Genomic DNA, 19,016 nt, shown 5'->3' on the forward strand with positions numbered 1-19,016 from the left:
TACCTGGGCTTTGCTTAAAAAGGAGTATTTATGATAAAAAATGTAAACAAATAATGTACAAAGCTTAGAATTAAAGGCAGCCTTTTACCCAGATTTCTAACTGTTTTGTAAAATTCTAATGTGGGTCATTAAATGTTCATAGGTGATTCGTATTTGAATTTACACTTTAAAGCCTCCAGACTGAAATGGTGCTCTGAACTTGACTTTCAAAACAAGCTGAATGTCCCGATGCGCTTCCTGTGCCCAAATTTAATTTTGAATAAACAGCAGTAATACACTAAATACACTGAATACAAATGGCTTGGGTCAGCAATCCTGTTAAACTGGAGAAAATTATGTAAGCCCCACTCCAACCCACAAAGAAAGGACTGCCCATGAAGTGTGTTTGTGTGTACACACAGATCTATTTGTATGTATATATACATTATATATGTATACACACAGATATAGATAGGTAGGTAGATATAGATACATATATATCTCAAAAAAAGGCAATAGCAAAAATACCAAACTATGCTTGCATTGTGGCAGCAGAATAAGAGTGTTAATCATGAAGGGGAAAGTGGATAAGATCTACTGCAGTTTTAAATGACTGTGATACTAGCTTAACTTTTACCAGACTTGCCTGTAAGTCCCTTCCAAACAGACAGACTTCCTTTAAGAGGAAGGAGTTCCTTACGCAAAATGCTTTGTGTTCACCTAAATCTGTACTATTCAGAACAAAACCAGTTCTACTGGCAGAGATTGTGGGTTCATAGGGACATTTAAGCTTTCATTAAACTGGAAAGCAATCAAGTCTTTATGTCTACAAATTATACATTTAATAGTTCCACAAATTTGGCAGAGTCCGTGATGACATCTAGGATGTTTTCACCAAATCGTAGACATAAATATGGAAATCATCATCAAGCTTGAAGAAATAGATGGTTTGGCTTCTACTTGATGAATGACCATGCCAGTCCTTTTAGCGTCATCTTCTTTGGCATATTCCACTTGTTTGCCTACCAAGCTGTCCACAACTTCTCCCGGTTCCCTTTCTGCTGGAGGTGAATCATTAGAATCGGGTATAATCTGAAGGTCACCTTTATAATCATCTAAGAGCTGGTACGTGTACAAGACAGTATCTTTTTCATAGGTGATGTAAAACCATGTGTTCATTAGCACGTGCTAAGACCGTTCCCCTCCACTCGTCTTTAGAGCCATCCTCTGTCTCAAACATGTGCTCCACTGCTTTGCCAATCATCGTGTCAGCTAGGTGTGCATCACTGATTCGAGATGTTGCAACTCTGTTAGGGAGGACTTCAAGCGCAGAAACTCTTTTATCTTTATTAAGTTCTAGTCCATAAATACAGTCAAATCCATTGTATTTTATAAGATGCAGAGGATTTACAGGCACCTGGTCCAGAACGGTTCCTTCCCACTGGGTGATGGGGCCATTCCCCTCTTTCCACCCATGCTGAATCCTGCAGCCTACGATGTTCCTCCGGGGCTGGGAAACAGGTTTGCTCGGCCGCACACTGGTCCGGTGTTTTTTGTGGTATGTTCGTTTCTTCATCATGCTTGCAGATACACCAGCATGGCCTGCATCCGCTCTGGACCGCTGGCCAGGTGTCTTCCCGAATGGGGTCTTCATTCATCTGTATTTAAGTGAGCAGCAGAGCTGCTGGACTAGGATGAAAATTCAGTATGCTCCAATTTGAAACTTTTCACAGAATTTCAATATTCTTGTCAATCCATCATCCCAAGCGCCTTTTTTTTTTTTTTTTTTGTAAGTTCAGCAAAAAGACGTGAAATCCTAAGTACTCGGCCGGCCACCTAGGCCACCGTCGGCAGCCCGCTGGCCCTGTGGTCCCGCGCCGAGCTCCGGCCCCTGCCCGACAGAACCAGACGGCACTGCCCCGCCCCCGGCCGCACGGCGCACGTGCCCTGCGCCCTCTGACTGCACCGGCCGAACCTCCCGGGCCGGCCCTGGCCGGACGGGCCGTACTACCCAAAGGTCTTTTTAATTTAGAGTTTTATAGTACCTTTGGCTTAAATAAATCCAGATGAACTTTTTATTTTGTTAACTGCTTCGTAAATGTTTTATTGGGACATAAGTCTGTTGTTGGAATTAATTTGATTACATAATGAATAAGAACAGCCTTTGTTTAAAAAATTTTTTTTCTAACTTATAACAAAAGAAACTGGACCAAGAAAAGAAAAACGTGGAAGTAATTCATTGCCAGGAGTAAACTACTGTATATGGGTAGCATCTGTTCCCCTTCCACTCACCTTCAACTACAGATATTCTGTCAATCTTCCTGGTAGATCCAGTTCCATAGTTAATAATGGCAAATGAATATGTGGCTTAATATTTTGTGAGAATATGGGTTAAAAGGTTTACATCTCATATCATATTCCAAAAGACTGTTAAAATTCTCTCTAAATACCTAGCCTGCCAGTTGCCTTGTTTCTTAACCGTTCTCTCAGCCTCTTCAAAAAATCCCCTCAGAGTTATGAGCAGTTCAAGCTTGGCCTTTGGACAGGTAGCCCACAGGGGGAGCTCTTACTATTCAGGCAGCCCCTTTGGAAGGCTTGTCACATATAGGTAGGATGGGCTTTCATAGGGACTAAACCTTTTTAAACAAAATTAAATTCGTTTTGTCATTTTTTTCTCGTTTCTTTAAACTGAGTAGGACATCATGAAGAAGGAACAGTGGGTTGGAAGAAGGTTGGGGAAGAGTAATAGTTACTCTAGTTATGCCCTCATAATGTGGTATTACGTACTCTAATCACCAGTAGGATGGATTGAGAAAGCACAACATAAAATTTCCACAAAGAGGAACTTGACATAATTCTATGAGTCTGTATCATATGTATTCTACAAGACAGCCAGCCTGGTCTCTTCAAAAATGTCAGTGTTCAGATTAAAGGAGACTGAAGACTCAGTACAATGTGGGATCCTTGATTGGATCTGCATTGATAGAGAAAAGCTGCTGTAAATTTTATTATTGGAATAATTTGATAAACCTGAATATAGGCTGTATATTAGTTAATATTCCATTAGGCTGAACTTCTTGGGTATAACAGTGCTATTGTCTTTGATCTTAGGAAATATATACTAAAGTATTTAGGGGTGACAAGTACCTGGAACTTATTTTCAGATGGTTCAGAAAAAAGAGAGAGAGTGTGTGTGTGTGTGTGTGTGTGTGCGCACATGCGTGCACGCATGCACATGCTTAGTGCTGTATGAGTTTGGGATTTTTTTCTTTCAGACGCTTATTTTACACTAAATGATGTTCTGTGGGTTTTGCTTCTTGTTTTTTTTCCTTCAGGATGAATGGTCATTTATGACCTTCTCATTTCATTTTTTTCCTTTTGTCCACCCCATTTTGCTAGCATGGAGCTGCTTGGGACTAGTTCTTAAATTCAGTTCTGTAAACTTTTCTTACATTGCAATGATTAATCCTATAACCTAGGTAGCATAAATATATGCTATTATTGCTCATCAGTAGAATAGTAAGAAAATATGGATGGATTTGTGCAATTTCATCACCTCTAAAACACATTTTAAATGCATTTCATTAACATGCCCTTAAGTATGCTAATAATAATCAGGTTCCAAAAAGTGGACCATTTTATAGAAACATTAGATTCTCTAAGTTAGCTACTTAGAGCTCATCAGTTATATTTAATAATTTGTGAAACATTTATTTGTAAGGCTGGTCTGGGAGTGCCATTGAATGTAAATTGAGGTGCAGAGTTCTCTGGTCTGTGTTATTGCTCTAGAACAGATAGAACAGACCCTATATGGCAGAGGTCAATAACCCACTGTTTTTGAGAAGTTTGAGAGACTCTTTTCAATATTCTTTAACTTTGGTGGCTTAAGGACCAAGTAACCTTTTGCTAATTGTATCTGAGGGTTTAATAATAAAAACAGAATTATAGAAACATATCCTTCCTGCGTTTAGGGCTGCTTTTTTTTTTTAATTATTTATTTGGTCATGCCAGGTCTTAGTTGTGGCTCATGGTCTCCTTAGTTGTGGCTCATGGTCTCCATAGTTGTTGCATGTGAACTGTTAGTTGTGGCATGTGTGATCTAGTTCCCTGACCAGGAAATGAACCCTGGGCCCCCTTGCATTGGGAGCGCAGAGTCTTTTTTTTTTTTTTTTTGCTGTGCGCGGGCCTCTCACTGTTGTGGCCTCTCCCGTTGTGGAGCACAGGTTCCGGATGCGCAGGCTCAGCGACCATGGCTCACAGGCCCAGCCGCTCCATGGCATGTGGAATCTTCCCGGACCGGGGCACGAACCCATGTCCCCTGCATCGGCAGGTGGACTCTCAACCACTGCGCCATCAGGGAAGCCCGGGAGCACAGAGTTTTAACCATTGCACCACTAGGGAAGTTCTTCCTTTGTTTAAAATGTATGAGATCTGTTTTTTTAATTGAAGTATAACTGACCTACAGCACTACATTAGTTCCAGGTGCACAACATAGTGATTCGGTATTTCTATATGTTACAAAGTGATGTCTGTTACCATCTGACATAATACAAAGTTAATACAATATTTTCTATATTCCCCATGATGTACATTTCATGCCCACGACTTGTTTATTTTGTAACTGGGAGTTTGTACCTCTTAACCTCCCTTACTTATTTCCCTCACCACCCCCCGCCGTGCCCCTCCCCGCAACCACTTGCTTGTTCTCTGTATCTGTGAGTCTGTTTCTGTTTTGTTATTTCATTTAGTATGGTACTCTTTAGGTCCATCCATGTTGTCTCAAATGGCAAGATTTCATTTTGTAAATAAGTTTCAAATGAACTTATTTACAAAACAGAAGCACAGACTTAGAGAATGAACTTATGGTTACCAGGGGGAAAATGCGGGAGGGGAGGGATAGATTGGGAGTTTGGGATTGACATTTACACACTACTATATTTAAAATAGATAACCAACAAGGCGCTACTGTATAGCACAAGGAACTTGGCTCAATATTCTGTAATAACAAATGGGAAAAGAATTTGAAAAGGAATGGATACTTGTATGGGTATAACTGAATCACTTTGCTGCACACCTGTAACTAACACATCATTGTTAATCAACTATACTCCAATATAAAATAAAATTGTTTTTAATTCAATTTTTTAGGGCTGAGTAACATTCCATTGTGTGTGTGTGGGTGGGTATGTGGGTGTACCACATCTTCTTTATCCAGTCACATATTGATGGGTGCTTAGGTGGCTTCCATATCTTGGCTGTTGTAAACAATGCTGCAATGAACATAGGGGTGCATATATCTTTTTGAATTAGTGTTTTTGTTTTCTTTGGGAAAATACCCAGAAATAGAATCGCTGCATTGCATGGTAGTTCAATTTTTAATTCTTTGAGGAACCTTCTTACTGCTTTCACTGTGCGTCGGTACGTAGTGGCTGCACCAATCTGCATTTATACCAACAGTGCACAAGGGTTCCTTTTTCTTCACATTCTCATCAGCACTTGTTATTTGTTGTCTTTTTGATAATAACCATTCTGACAGGTGTTAGGTAATATCTCATTTCGGTTTTGATTTGCCTTTTCCTGATGATTAGTGATGTTGAGTATCTTCTCTATGTCTCTTGGCCATCTTTATGTCTTCTTTGGAAAAATGTCCATTCAAGTCTTCTTTCCATTTTTTTTATTTTTTATTTTTATTTTTTTGCTGTACGCGGGCCTCTCACTGCTGTGGCCTCCCCCGTTGCGGAGCACAGGCTCCGGACGCGCAGGCTCAGCGGCCATGGCTCACGGGCCCAGCCGCTCCGCGGCATATGGGATCCTCCCAGACCGGGGCACGAACCCGTATCCCCTGCATCGGCAGGCGGACTCTCAACCACTTGCGCCACCAGGGAGGCCCCTAGTTGTCCCTATTTATTTCCTTCCTTTGACCGACTGTTTCTCGGAGTTTTTTCTCTCTGCTAGCCGAGTGCCTCCATTTACTCAGTATCCACTTGTCCACGCGCTCTGCCCTCACTACTCTACTGAATGTGCTCTCTCAAAGGTTATTTCTGAGATTCTGAGTGCAGGGGCTGCAAGTGTTCATTTTTCTTGATTTCTGTGCAGCTTTTGACAAGACGCCCTGCCCGTCCCTCGCACCCTGGGCTGTGCTGCCCTGCTTCCACTCTTGCTCACCTCTCTCAGCACGTTGCCTCTGTCTGTGGGTCCTCATCCTCCTCCCGCCGCGGAAACCCACCCAAGGCCTGGTCCTCGGTCTTCTTCCTTCTTCCTCAGTAGTTTCTCCCTCTTGATCTTGTCCAGCTCAGCAGCTATGAGTATCTCTGCAGTGGACCATGTCCACTTTTCTAGCTCCACAGCCCACCTTTCCCTTCACGGAGTCCCGTGCTTACCCATCGATGTGTCTTTTGCTCATACTGTTCCTTCAGCCTGTAATTCCATTTCTATAGCTTTCCCCTTAATATTTTGACTAAAAGAGATTCTGGTTAAAATATCCTGTGATAAACCATAATGGAAAAGAATACGAAAAAGAATATATATATATATATGTATAACTGAATCACTTTGCTGTACAGCAGAAATTAACACAACATTGTAAATCAACTATACATCAGTAAAAAATTTTTTAAAAAAGAGATTCTGGTTAAGATAAAGTAAGCATTTTACTCAGAATAAGGGAAAACTCATACATTACCATCCTCACTCCCACCCCAGCAAAGACTCATTTTGTATTTCTCCTCCTTTGTAAGATGTATCAATATTTCACTTTGACAAGTTGAGTAAATATTTCTTTAAGGTTAGTCTCCACTAAGCTGCAAGAGAATAGACACCACACATATGCATCCAGTTCACCGTTGTGCCGATTATAGGTCTTGGCACATAGCAGGTGTGCAGTAAATTTTTGTTGAAGGGAAGAATGAATGAAGTAGGAATTGACCATTAAAGATTTGCTAGTAAGCTATCAAACTTTATCTAGGTAATTAGATTTTTTTTTACATTTCCAAAATACGTGTTCTTTTTTATAAGTGTAATGATTAATGTTCAATATTCTTGAAAAAGTTTAAGGATGATTTTTATAAATCAGTTTTATTTCAGTCAGTGATTTTTAAGGAAATTTGAAGGGTATCTGTTGGAATTAATGTTCCTTTAACTTTCTGTTTTCATTTTCATTGTCATGTTTTTCTACAGCTAAGGCATTTCGAGTATTGATTCATTCTTTTAGCACTGTTAATGTTAATCTTTTAAAATGGTTTATTGTTTTCTGATTATAGTAGTAACATGCATTCATTACAGAAGGCTTAGAAATACTGAATATCCTCAGTTAAAATTTGCTTAATTTCTTAATACACCTTTAAATATGCATCTGCACACACATGCACACTCATTGTTTTCTCTGTATGAGATTGGATTTTATTGTATATAGTAGCATGTGTATTTGCCTTATACTACAAGCTTTTTCTTTGAAATATCCTCCTAAATGAGATGTGCTTTTTAATGGTTTCATGGTTTTATATTGTGGGAATGTACCATCATTTATTCAACGATTCCCTTACCTTAGCAGGGTTAAACCTGTTGGTATAATATGCAACAATTGAGGTCCGCTTAAAATATTTTAAGCTCATATAACATACTTATCAATGAACATGCTTTATTACTAATGAGTTAGCTTTTAGTGGGAACATTTATATTGCCAATGTATTTGCTCTGTCAACCATAACAGAATACTGTAGAACTTCTTGCTGTGTCCTCACATGGCGGAGACAGAGAAAGGAAGCAAGAGCTCCGGTGTCTCTTCTTATAAAGACACTAAGTCCTATCATGAGGACCCCATTCTCATGACCTGTCTAAACTTAATTACCTCCTGTTATCTCCATATAACATCATGTTGGGAGTTACGGCTTCAACATATGAATTTTGTGGGGTTCAGGGGAGACACAATTCAGTTCATAGCAGTCAACAGTGAGAACTATTTCAGACACTTTTGTTTTTACCTAAGTAGCATTTTTAAAATTAGGATCTAGAATTGTTCTCATTTTATCTGTGGGTAAGAGTATCTGAAAATCTTCATAGAAAAAATAAAAATTACTCACAATTGCTTACTCATCATGGGTTATATAGTTAAATTATGCCTCATTGGCATAAAATGGAACTGTGAAATTGCATGAAATTGCTGAAATGATTGTACTGTCCCATTCCATGAATGTTCATAGTTCCAGAAAAATTGCGAATGGCTCTTAATGTCTTTTAAAATAGTTTATGAAAAGAGACGTTAGAGAATTTCCTTTTCTATGTGGAAAATCATAGCCAATTTTATGGATGATTATGATCACTTACTGAAGTTTCTTTTAAAATTAGTCTCGTCCTCTCCATAAATAAATGATACAACTAACAAGGAAGGCTTAGTATCTTATAGTGCTTTATATTTTTAAAAATCTTTATATAACATCATTTTAAAATGACAATGATAAGTTGATCTTATAACAACAATGTCACTAGGGTAGAATAAATACGATCTCCATTTAATATTGAGAAACTTGAAGCTTGGAGAAATTATTTTACCTAGGGTCAAAAATTCAGTTTGGGTCCATTCTGTTACTTCAAGTCATATATCTTCCATGTGTTCAAAGAACATAGAACCATCTATATTACCTTTGTCTGAGAAATAATAATCAGAGAAAGATACTAATAAATGGTTGCCTTTGTAATTATGCAGAAAAGTGAATAGCTAGAAGATACTTTGTATAGTAAGGTACTTGAAAATTCATATATAGCATTCTCATTTAAAAATAATATAATTAGTGGTATATTTTAAATGGTCATTTCTAAGAGCACTGCTCATTTGTTATTGTCCTTGCCATCTTTTTATTGTTCCTTTTTAAGGTTTTAGAAATTTATTTTAACATTGCTTTCCTGGAAGATACAAATATATGGTCAGCATGATACTGTATTTATTTTATGTAATATACTTTCAGAATCACATAATTGGTGTTCTCAGTGTATGAGTGGTAGTGGTACAAAGCCTAGACTGTTTAGTAGAGAGTTAACAAAGCTAGTGCAAAATCAAACTTTTTTATTTTTGGCTGCCAGTTTTGGCTGGTAAGATAGCTGTGTATAGGTTAGGACAGGAGTTGGTAATAAGGTCTTTTCCACAACTCAACTCTGCTGTTGTAGTGGGAAAGCATCTGTAGGCAATACATAAAGGAATGGACCTAGCTGTGCTCCAATAAAACTTTATTTACAAAGACAAGCAGCAGCCATATTTGGCCTGTAAGCTCTAGTTTGCTGATCCCTGGATTAGAATACAAAATGAAATAGAACTTCTCACCATAAGATTTCCCTATTCTTTATCAGATGTTTTGTTTACTTTTCTTAAATTCTGTTTTAATTTAATGCTTTAATTCGTAACCTCGACCCCCTTTAATTTCACCTTTTTATTCACATTTTTGTGTGCTCCTGAGCTTCTCTACCTTCAGCTACTTTTCTCGGCTAACATCATCACACAGCTTTCCAGGTTGTTGTCAGGACACCCCAAATTAAACCAGTCTAACATTTGCTGAGTTTCAGGAATGAGTGGTGGTAAGGAAATGGTGATGTTGGATATAAAGAAAAGATAGAATCCCATGGATCCCATGGATGTGGGTGGCTTTGGAAGGCTTATTAAAAGAGGCAGAACTTGAGCTGACTCTTGAAGACTGAGGGAAATTAAATTAGAAAAAAGAGAAGAGTATTTCAATAAATAGTTGACAAGGGGAGGCTCACATGTTGCTTCCCTCTCCCTTTTCATCACCAGTTATATAGAATCCCGCCATGGACTGGCCCTTTTCATGATCATTTCCTGGAGCAAAGTGCTAACAGCGTGACTTATTTCCTTTGGGGATCCCATCTCTTTGGATTATCTCTTTTCCTTCCACGTGCTTAGTAAGATGAAGAGGGAATGCATGCAGACATGCTCTGGGAAGGTCTGCAACCTGTGGGCTAGACCAGCTCTGTTCCAGGCACTCTGGCAAATGGACTCCTCTCCAGCTGGTTGGTGTCTTTTTCCATAGTGCCCCTTCCAGTCTTTTCTGGCATCAGTGTGGTAGACAGGTATGACCCTGAGGGAAGGGAATAGGAAGCCACCCAACTTTCTTGGTTTATAGGCTACCTTTAAGATTAAATGGGTAAATAACAGGAGTCCTCCATGGGGATGTGTGTTATCCCATTTAGGGACATAACGTGGAATTTGGAATTAGGTTTATTAAAAAAGAGAGACCGTGAATAAGTATTTATTTTCCTCTGTGGCCCTTGTAGGAGAAGGGTAGTTGTGGCAAGACAGGTGGAATCCTGCCGTCTCTCAACCTTTTTTCTTTTGGTATGACCACATCTCAGTCATGCTGAAGAAAATAGATACAGCAGACCTAGCCGAGTGTATGGACAGGGGACTGGGTGTGGAAGACAAAGCCCTGTATGGAGGGAGTGAAGCCCCTGCAGTGGGGTAGCTCCAGTGTGTATTCTGCCTTCTGCCAGTATAGCTGCAGGCTTAGCAGGCGACAGCCTAGATCTAGCAGCAGGATTTGGAGTTACCAGGATCTGTGGAGAGCCAGGTAGTTTGTCTCAGTTGCCTCAGTCTGCATAAACAAGTTCTCTACAAAAAGGGCAACACTTCCGCATCTTAATTGCAAAAGTATTTGGTGCTGGGACTTCCCTGGTGGCGTGGTGGTTGGGAATCCGCCTGCCAATTCAGGGGACGCGGGTTCAGGCCCTGGTCCGGGAAGATCCCACATGCCGCGGAGCAGCTAAGCCCGTGTGCCACAACTACTGAGCCTGCGCTCTAGAGCCTGCGAGCCACAACTACTGAGCTCGTGCTCCGCAACAAGAGAAGCCCCCGCTCTCCACAACTAGAGAAAGCCCACGCGCAGCAATGAAGACCCAACACAACGATAGATAGATAGGTAGGTAGGTAGGTAGGTAGGTAGGTAGGTAGTATTTGGTGCTGAACTTCATTTCTGAAGCCAAAGTAAGATTATATTAAAATGAGCGAAGTTCCAGGACACTGATTTTTAGCCTCTGGATTTTTGCTGGAGTGTATAGTATTTACTTTTTTTTTTTTTTTTTTACTTCAGAAGAAAGTAGGCACATCTCTAAGCCTTAAGTAACAGTTGTGAATATTACTGTTGGACCGCAGGGCTATGTGGAGGACATCAAGGAACATACGAGAGTGGGAGTGTTACTATAAAAGGAGTATGTTGTCATTGGAATTAAGGTGGGGAAATCTCAATGGAATCATTAAAACCCAAGGACAAAAATGAAAATAAAGACCTGTACTCAGAACCCTCTGGCTCTAGGAATCTGGCTTGCTTGGAGGCAGAGGGGAAATTAGGCAATGAGTAAAACTACAACATTTGATAGGTGAGCACAGAAGTACTAATTGCATTTTGTAAGGAGACCACTTGGGAGTGAAAAGGATCAGCTTTAAAAACAGACCATAATGGAACTAGAAAAGGAAATTTCTAAATTTAAAATATACCAGACTTTAGGCAGTTGAAAGAGGCCTTTGGGAAGACGTAGGGCCTAGAACTTCCACTCGTGCAAAGCCTCCTTCATCTCTAGGCCTCCAGTGCAGGGCAGAGACTTACCATGAGGCTTTTCTCCTGATCCCACCACAGTCCCCAGGAAGCTAGACTGGGCTGTAGAAAAACTCCATTCTCATAGACCAGGTAGCCTCCTTTGTCTCTTTCCTCCTCACTGTTTCATTTCTAGGAAAACATTCTTAATTTTGAAATGCTTTAAAATCCTAATCAAAAAAGTCTTCAAGTACAGATTTTAAGATTGGGCTATGTAAATTTGCTAAATAAATCTATAAGTACAAAAACAGTGCATGAAGTTTTAGTATTTAATATTTACCATAGCCAATATTATCTGCATAGAAAAAAATGTCAATCCAAATGAAAGAATTAACTTCAATTAGAAAATAATATGGTTTACTGAATTCTTCTCCCTTTTTCTTTAAAACCATGCAGGTAATATATGCTTTGAACACTAAAAATGATGAGCACGAATCTGTAATTCAAGCCCTCAAAGATGCTCATGAAGAAGAAATCCAACAAATTCTTGCAGAAACAAGAGAAAAAATATTGCAGTATAAAAGCAGAATATCAGAGGAGTTAGACCTTAAGAGAAAGATTCAAGTTTTAGAAGCATCATTAGAAGATCACATAAAAATGAAGCAGCAGGCTTTGACAGAATTTGAGGCTTATAAGCACAGAGTTGAGGACATGCAACTTTGTGCAGAAGCCCAGCATGTCCAACGCATAGTAACCATGTCTAGAGAGGTTGAAGAGATTAGAAGGAAATTTGAGGAAAGATTACGGAGTTTTGGACAAGTCCAAGTACAGTTTGAAAAAGACAAACGGTTGGCATTGGAAGATTTGCGAACTGCTCACAGACGGGAGATCCAAGAGCTGCTGAAGTCACAGCAGGATCACAGTGCCTCAGTTAGTAAAGGACAGGAGAAAGCGGAGGAGCTGCACAGAATGGAGGTGGAGGCCTTAAACAAGACACTGGAAGAGCTAAGGCTTGAGCGGAAAAAGCTAATTGAGGATTATGAAGGCAAGTTGTGTAAAGCTCAGTCCTTTTATGAACATGAGCTAGATACTTTGAAAAGGTCACAGCTTTTTACAGCAGAAAGCCTCCAGGCTAGCAAAGAAAAGGAAGCAGATCTTAGAAAAGAATTTCAGGGACAAGAAGCAATTTTACGAAAAACCATAGGAAAATTAAAGACAGAGTTACAGATGGTACAGGATGAAGCTGGAAGTCTTCATGACAAATGCCAGAAGCTTCAGATAGCACTTGTTACAGCAGAGAACAGTGTTCAGGTGAGTAAAGAATATTACATTCAACACATGGATTTTTTTTTCACTTTTCTCTTTTTCTTTTCGATTAGACCACTTTAACTTTCTTTTTTTCCGTTTTGCTTTTTTTCTACTTTTCTTTTGTGAGAAAATCAGTGAAAAGGTAATCTTTATTACCCTGTAGCTGTTATTTCCTACAACAATTTCAGATATGAAAGGCCCAAAAAGATAAGCTTAAAAACTTATTGATTGTTTATGCAAGGATTTTTTAATAACGTGTTAATATTTTCCCAGTGATTTGGGAAGTTTAAAATATTGGTCTTTAATTATATTTTTTTCCTTTTCCTCCATTAATGATGGGGTCTGCATATCAGTTGATGTCCAGACACTGAACAAAAAATTAATATTGCTTTATAAATAGGGGTATGGCACAAGTCTAAAAAAAAAAAAGCCAAAAAGTCTCTCTGGCAAGTCTCTTTGTTTCTTGGCATAGAAAATTTCATAGGTGTGTTTTTAATATCTGCGCAGCATTTAAATATATTAGAAAGGGTCGAATAGCCTTTCATGATTGGGTCATATGACTTATGAAGATAACAAGTTATGTGTCACTGATACAGATTCAAAACTAGGTATTGTTAAGTGTGACTTTTGAATAAGAGAAAGTTGCTGCTGGTAGTTTAAATGAATTTTTTATCTTAGCATCATTCTTGCATATTAATAATGGCTATTTGATTTTTCTTAGGTTCTTCAAAAACAGCTTGATGATGCCAAGGAGGGAGAAATGGCCTTATTAAGCAGGCACAAGGAAGTGGAAAGCGAGCTAGCTACAGCCAGAGAACGTTTACAGCAGCAAGCTTCAGATCTTGTCCTCAAAGCTAGTATGTCTGACCACAGTTCTTGGTGTATTCCTCAGCTAAAACCAATATGTTAATTCGAGACAGAATTAGCCTTTTCTTCTCATATTTTAAAATTATTTAGGTTCTAAACATGTTAAAGGGTTCTGTTATCTTGTTAATCAATCATAAGCAAATGATAACTTATTTTTAGGAATATATTTCCATAAAAAAATTAAGAATTATAGGTTTTAGCACCAATAAGTCAGTCACTAAAAGAAAAACACTCTAAGAGGCTTTGTCCTTTAAAAACATGTCCTTTTAAAACATAAATATTTAAAAATACTTAAATTAGTGGAACTATATTTAAATTACAACAGCCTCATTTCATTTGGCTTATTAATAAGGATCATTTTACATCCTAAAGCTGGTTGCCCATCCTGACGTGGCTGACATGCTCATTTCGAAACCCTCACTAGAGGAGGGGGTGACCTGTATCCATCTGAAGTGACATTTCACTGGGGTGTTTGGTGAGCCAGGGGAGGCCTTTGAATGAGTTCTTTGAGCATGTCATCTGATTGACTGGCTCATTGGTGAATCCCAGATTACCCTCCCCCTGAAGCAGAAGCTTTTCGACTTTCATGTGTATGAAAATCACCTGGACAGCTCGTGCAACCACAGATGCTCGGCCCCAACCCCAGAGTTTCTGACACAGTAGGTCTGGGGCGAGCTTCACTTGTGACCCGCGCTCCCAGGCGCAGCTGGACCAGGGCGCTTGAGAACCGCTGTCCTCGCGCATATGCCTTCTGAGCATGTTTTCTCAGATTCACTTTCCATCTCTCTGTCTCTGTTCATACCACCCCCCCCACTTCTGTCTGTTTGCTGTTGTCATCTTAGGTTTCCACAGCCTTGCTGTCGGTACCTGCCTCTTGCCCTGCCTCAGTTCTTTATCAGGTCTGTTGTCTACAACAAGTGTAGCTTCAACCACACTGCTGCCTGCCATCGTTCCTCGCTGCGTACAGATTTCTTCCTCTTTATGTTAGAATTTGAAAAAAACGATTAGGGCTTCCCTGGTGGCGCAGTGGTTGAGAGTCCGCCTGCCGATGGAGGCGACACGGGTTCGTGCCCCGGTCTGGGAGGATCCCACATGCCGCGGAGCGGCTGGGCCCGTGAGCCATGGCCGCTGAGCCTGCGCGTCCGGAGCCTGTGCTCCGCGACGGGAGAGGCCACAACAGTGAGAGGCCCGTGTACTGCAAAAAAAAAAAAAAGAGATTAGAAAAGAATAAATTTCTCATTTTAGTGCCATCGTGCTACTCAGTGCATCTTCTCTTACTTTGTTTTACTCCCAGGACTTTTATATGTACCCTGAGGAGTTGTTTCTACCTCAACTTGTAGAGCTTGAAATCTTCAAAAATGATTGGAATGGTCCTAGGTGCAGGGAGCAACATCAGTGATGTGAAAATGGACCGCTTTCTAACTTAAGTAATTCTACTTGGATAATAAGTATTCCCATGGTAAATATTTCTACTGTATACAGTGAGGAAACCAAAGAACTATTTGTACATGCAGACCATTTATTTTACTTCCATATTAAGTACATTGTGTCGTTAACTATAAACTGTTTTTTACCACAATGTAACAGATTTTAAATTGGGGCTTTCTTTTGGGGGGTAGGTCATATTGGAATGCTTCAAGCAACTCAAATGACCCAGGAGGTTACAATTAAAGATCTAGAATCAGAAAAATCAAGGGCCAATGAGAGATTATCTCAACTTGAAGAAGAAAGAGCTTTTTTGCAAAGCAAAACCCAGAGTCTGAATGAAGAGCAGAAGCAGCAGATGTTGGAACTGGAGAAGGTAAAGAATGATGGAGAACTCCCCCCCCCACCCCATGAAAGAAGAGAAAGAAAAGTTCAGTTTTCCTCTTCTTCAGATTTTATTTAGAGCATTTACTTCTATTTCATAGTAACAGTCTATGTCTTAACTCTAGGAATTTTTTGTTTTTATTTTGAGGAGAAAAGGTATTGATATAAAGCTGGGCTATCCCATATTGTGTATATGTTCCAAATATTGCTGATAACAATTTATAACGTAAAAACTTAGGACATTTCAACCTATTTCAAGCCAGAAGCTGAATGAACTCTTACTTCAGTGGGACGTACATTACGGTTAATCGTATTTATTTTTCTGTTGATGAAATGTATTATTGTGTATACACCTAGGAAATGTCTGCTAAACTGAAAAGGATGACCAAAATCAAGCCCTGAAAATTCATATACCAACATGCTTAATTTCTAAATGAAATAAATAAGACATATGATGTGTAGAGTAATTGCTGAATATTTATTCCAGTTTTTCACATATCTGCAATACCAGGTGAGGGTTTGGGACACTCTTCCTCCTCCTCTCAGCAGCCAAGTGTCTGTTGAACTTGAAAAGTGTCTGTTCTCCTCGCCCTTGTTCGCCTCCCACTCACTCCTTACCTCGTGTGGGCTGGTTTTTCCTGCCACCACTCCACAGGCTTGACATTGGCCTCGGCCTCCAGTGACGTCCTGGCTGCTGGACTGGGGCGATCTTGTCTTCCTGGGACACTGACTCCTCTGATTTACAGCATCTCTCTTCGGTTCTCTCACACTTTCCTCCTGTCTCCCAGGCCCTGCAGTCTTGTCTGTGAGCTTCCCTCTTCTCTCTGTGGCCTTACCTTTTTTTAAAAAAATTTTTATTTAATTTTTTAATTAAATTTTTATTTAATTTTTTTAATTTTAATTTTTTAAAAAAATTTTTTATTGGGGTATAGTTGATTTACAATGCTGTGTTAGTTTCAGGTGTACAACACAGTGAATCTGTTATACATATACATATATCAGTCTTTTTTTTAGAGTCTTTTCTGTGTGCTTACCTTTGATGTTCCTCTTGCATTCTCATCTCATTCCACAAGCTCATCCATTCCAGTAACACCCGCTGTCACTTGGTCAGTGATATCTCCCAAAGCCGTTCGTCTAGGCCAGATCTTTTCCCTGAACTTGAGTCCTGTGTATCTAACTCCCACTAGATATCTGTTTCTCACAGATGTGTCAAATCAACCTGCCTAGAACTTTCTCCCCTCAAAATACTATATTTCCTTTACTCCTTTCTTCAACCAGTAACACTGTAGTCTGTCTAGTTTGATAAATCAGAAACCTGGGAGACGTTCTTGATTACTGTTTCCTTAACCCCCTATCGGTTCCCAAGTCCTGTCAGCTCTGCACTCTCCCTGCCTTCCGTCAGCTCACTAGCCTACTGCCAAGATGGTTGTTTTTTTTAAAATGTCCATCACTGAAGACATTCTGCCTGTAGACAGCAGCTTTAGCCCATGCCCAAGAGTTCCTGCCCACCCTTCCTGATGGCCTCTCTCTTCCTCAGCACCCCTCCCCTTCTTTCTCCTTCCTGCTTCTCTGGTTGGGCTCTGACTGGTACAGTTTTATAGGCAAAAGCTACGATCTATGATGAGGGGGACTTCATGTCTGAGCTATGAAACAAAAAGCCCTGGGGGTGATGGTGGTAGAAGAACCTTAAAAATGATGTATTCAAGTAGGGGCTCTGGTTTCTGGTGACCCCAAGTCAGGGAGATCTAGCAGAGGGATTGGGATCCAGCTCTAGAACACTGCTCTGAGCCCCCAGTACCCCCATCCCTGTAGGGGAGGCTTGAAGGGAAGAGCTGACACCCAGTCTGGCCCAGGCAAGAAAGAAGAAGCTGGGAGTTTCTGTTTCCTCTGTCTACATCTTCTGGCTTTGAAAGGAAAGAAAGTCCAGTGCCTTACATTCAAGAATCTTCCCTAGGGCTTTTCCCCCTCATTGGGCCTTGGGAATAATGATAATCTCTTTATTATGTAAAATAATTGCTAACAACTATAAAATATTTACAGTAGGCTGGGTATATTGCTAAACATTTGGGGGCACATTATCTCATCTTCAGCAACCCTGTAAAAGAGGTTCTTCCTTATCGTTCCCATTTCACAGATGGAGAAACTGAGGCTTATAGATGTTATGCACGCATGGTACCCCCAGTCACATGGCTAATAAGTGGCAGAGCTGGAACTTGAACCCAGGTCTGTGAGACTCCAAAACCCATGTTCTCCACCTCTGCAGTGTGCTGCCTCCTATAACGTGAGGACCTTTTATTTCCACCTGGGTAGTTCTAGGGACCTGCAGACTGAGCCAGGCAGGCAGGTGCTGTAGAGGCCAGACAGCAGGATCGCTCTGCCCATCCGGGAGGAATTAACGATCCAGAGGAGGTGTGTCTGTCTTCCGAGAGTCTTACAGAGCATCAAGGGAGGGAGGGATCTGCTCCAGCCCCTAAAGAGATTTAAAACATCTTTCAACCTCATTTTCTTGAAGTTTTACTTTCTCGTCTTCCTCTTTCGTAACACCACATAAGTTCTTCAAAGAGTGGCCTTCATCCAGTACCCCCATTTCCTCCTTTCGGCCTGGCTTCCCCTCTCCTGCTCTGTTGTACTGGGTCCTAAGGCATCAATGGGAACACAACCAGCACACCCAGAAACTGTACACATTTTCTCAGCAGCACTCACACCTCTTGGCTGCCCCCTGCCCACCCTTTGTCTCTGTGACGCTCTCCTCCTTCCCGTGGCTCATGCACCTCCTTCACCGGCTCCCCTTCCTCCTGCTCCCAAAATTCAGATACCTCCCAAAGTTCTTCCTGTCTTTGTTTCCTTTCTACCTCCTCCCCTTGACAAGTTATCTTGGTTTGCTGGGGCTGCTATAACAAAACGCCACAGCCTGGGTGGCTTAAACAGCAAACACTAAAAATAAGTAACTTGGGCTTCCCTGGTGGCGCAGTGGTTGAGAGTCCGCCTGCCGATTCAGGGGACACGGGTTCGTGCCCCGGTCCGGGAGGATCCCACATGCCGCAGAGGGGCTGGGCCCGTGAGCCATGGCCGCTGAGCCTGCGCGTCTGGAGCCTGTGCTCCGCAACGGGAGAGGCCACAACAGTGAGAGGTCCGCGTACCGCAAAAAAAAAAAAAAAAAAAAAAAAAAAAAATTAAAATGTCAGTTTCAGTGATTTCTCATTGCCATCAGAATAGAATGCAGAGGCCTTACCATAAAAGACCCCTGGTCATCATTTGACCCTGCCTGCTTCTGAGCCTCATCCCTCTCCACTCCCAGCCTTGAATCCTATGTTCTAGCCACACTGCTCAGCTGCATGGATTTCTATCTCCCTAACTTCACCACCTGGTAAACTGCTTCTCAGATTTCAAAATGCTGGAAATGGTTATGAATGCAGGCTTTTGACATCAGATCTAGGTTTGAAATTTTCTCATCTCTGGTTTCCTGGTGGGCTTGTGAGAATTAAATGAGAATGTGTCATCATCAGCTCAGATGTTTTCTCT

At 40.6% G+C, this 19,016-nt stretch overlaps 1 protein-coding gene and 1 pseudogene across 3 annotated transcripts in view; one reads left to right on the top strand and one right to left on the bottom strand.

Moving 5' to 3' along the window:
• The window catches only part of FAM184A (family with sequence similarity 184 member A), a 114,630-nt gene that overhangs the window by 40,378 nt on the left and 55,236 nt on the right, over positions 1-19,016 (top strand). For all 3 annotated transcript variants that reach the window (XM_060115121.1, XM_060115123.1, XM_060115124.1), the window contains exons 2-4: positions 11,967-12,821; positions 13,540-13,675; positions 15,305-15,486. In XM_060115121.1, the coding sequence (XP_059971104.1) occupies positions 11,967-12,821; positions 13,540-13,675; positions 15,305-15,486 (1,173 nt within the window). The remainder of the gene's footprint in view (positions 1-11,966; positions 12,822-13,539; positions 13,676-15,304; positions 15,487-19,016) is intronic.
• Positions 860-1,633, bottom strand: LOC132500158 (spindlin-1-like; annotated as a pseudogene).

This window comes from Mesoplodon densirostris, chromosome 12, assembly GCF_025265405.1.
Source record: "Mesoplodon densirostris isolate mMesDen1 chromosome 12, mMesDen1 primary haplotype, whole genome shotgun sequence".
NCBI classification, from domain to species: domain Eukaryota; kingdom Metazoa; phylum Chordata; class Mammalia; order Artiodactyla; family Ziphiidae; genus Mesoplodon; species Mesoplodon densirostris.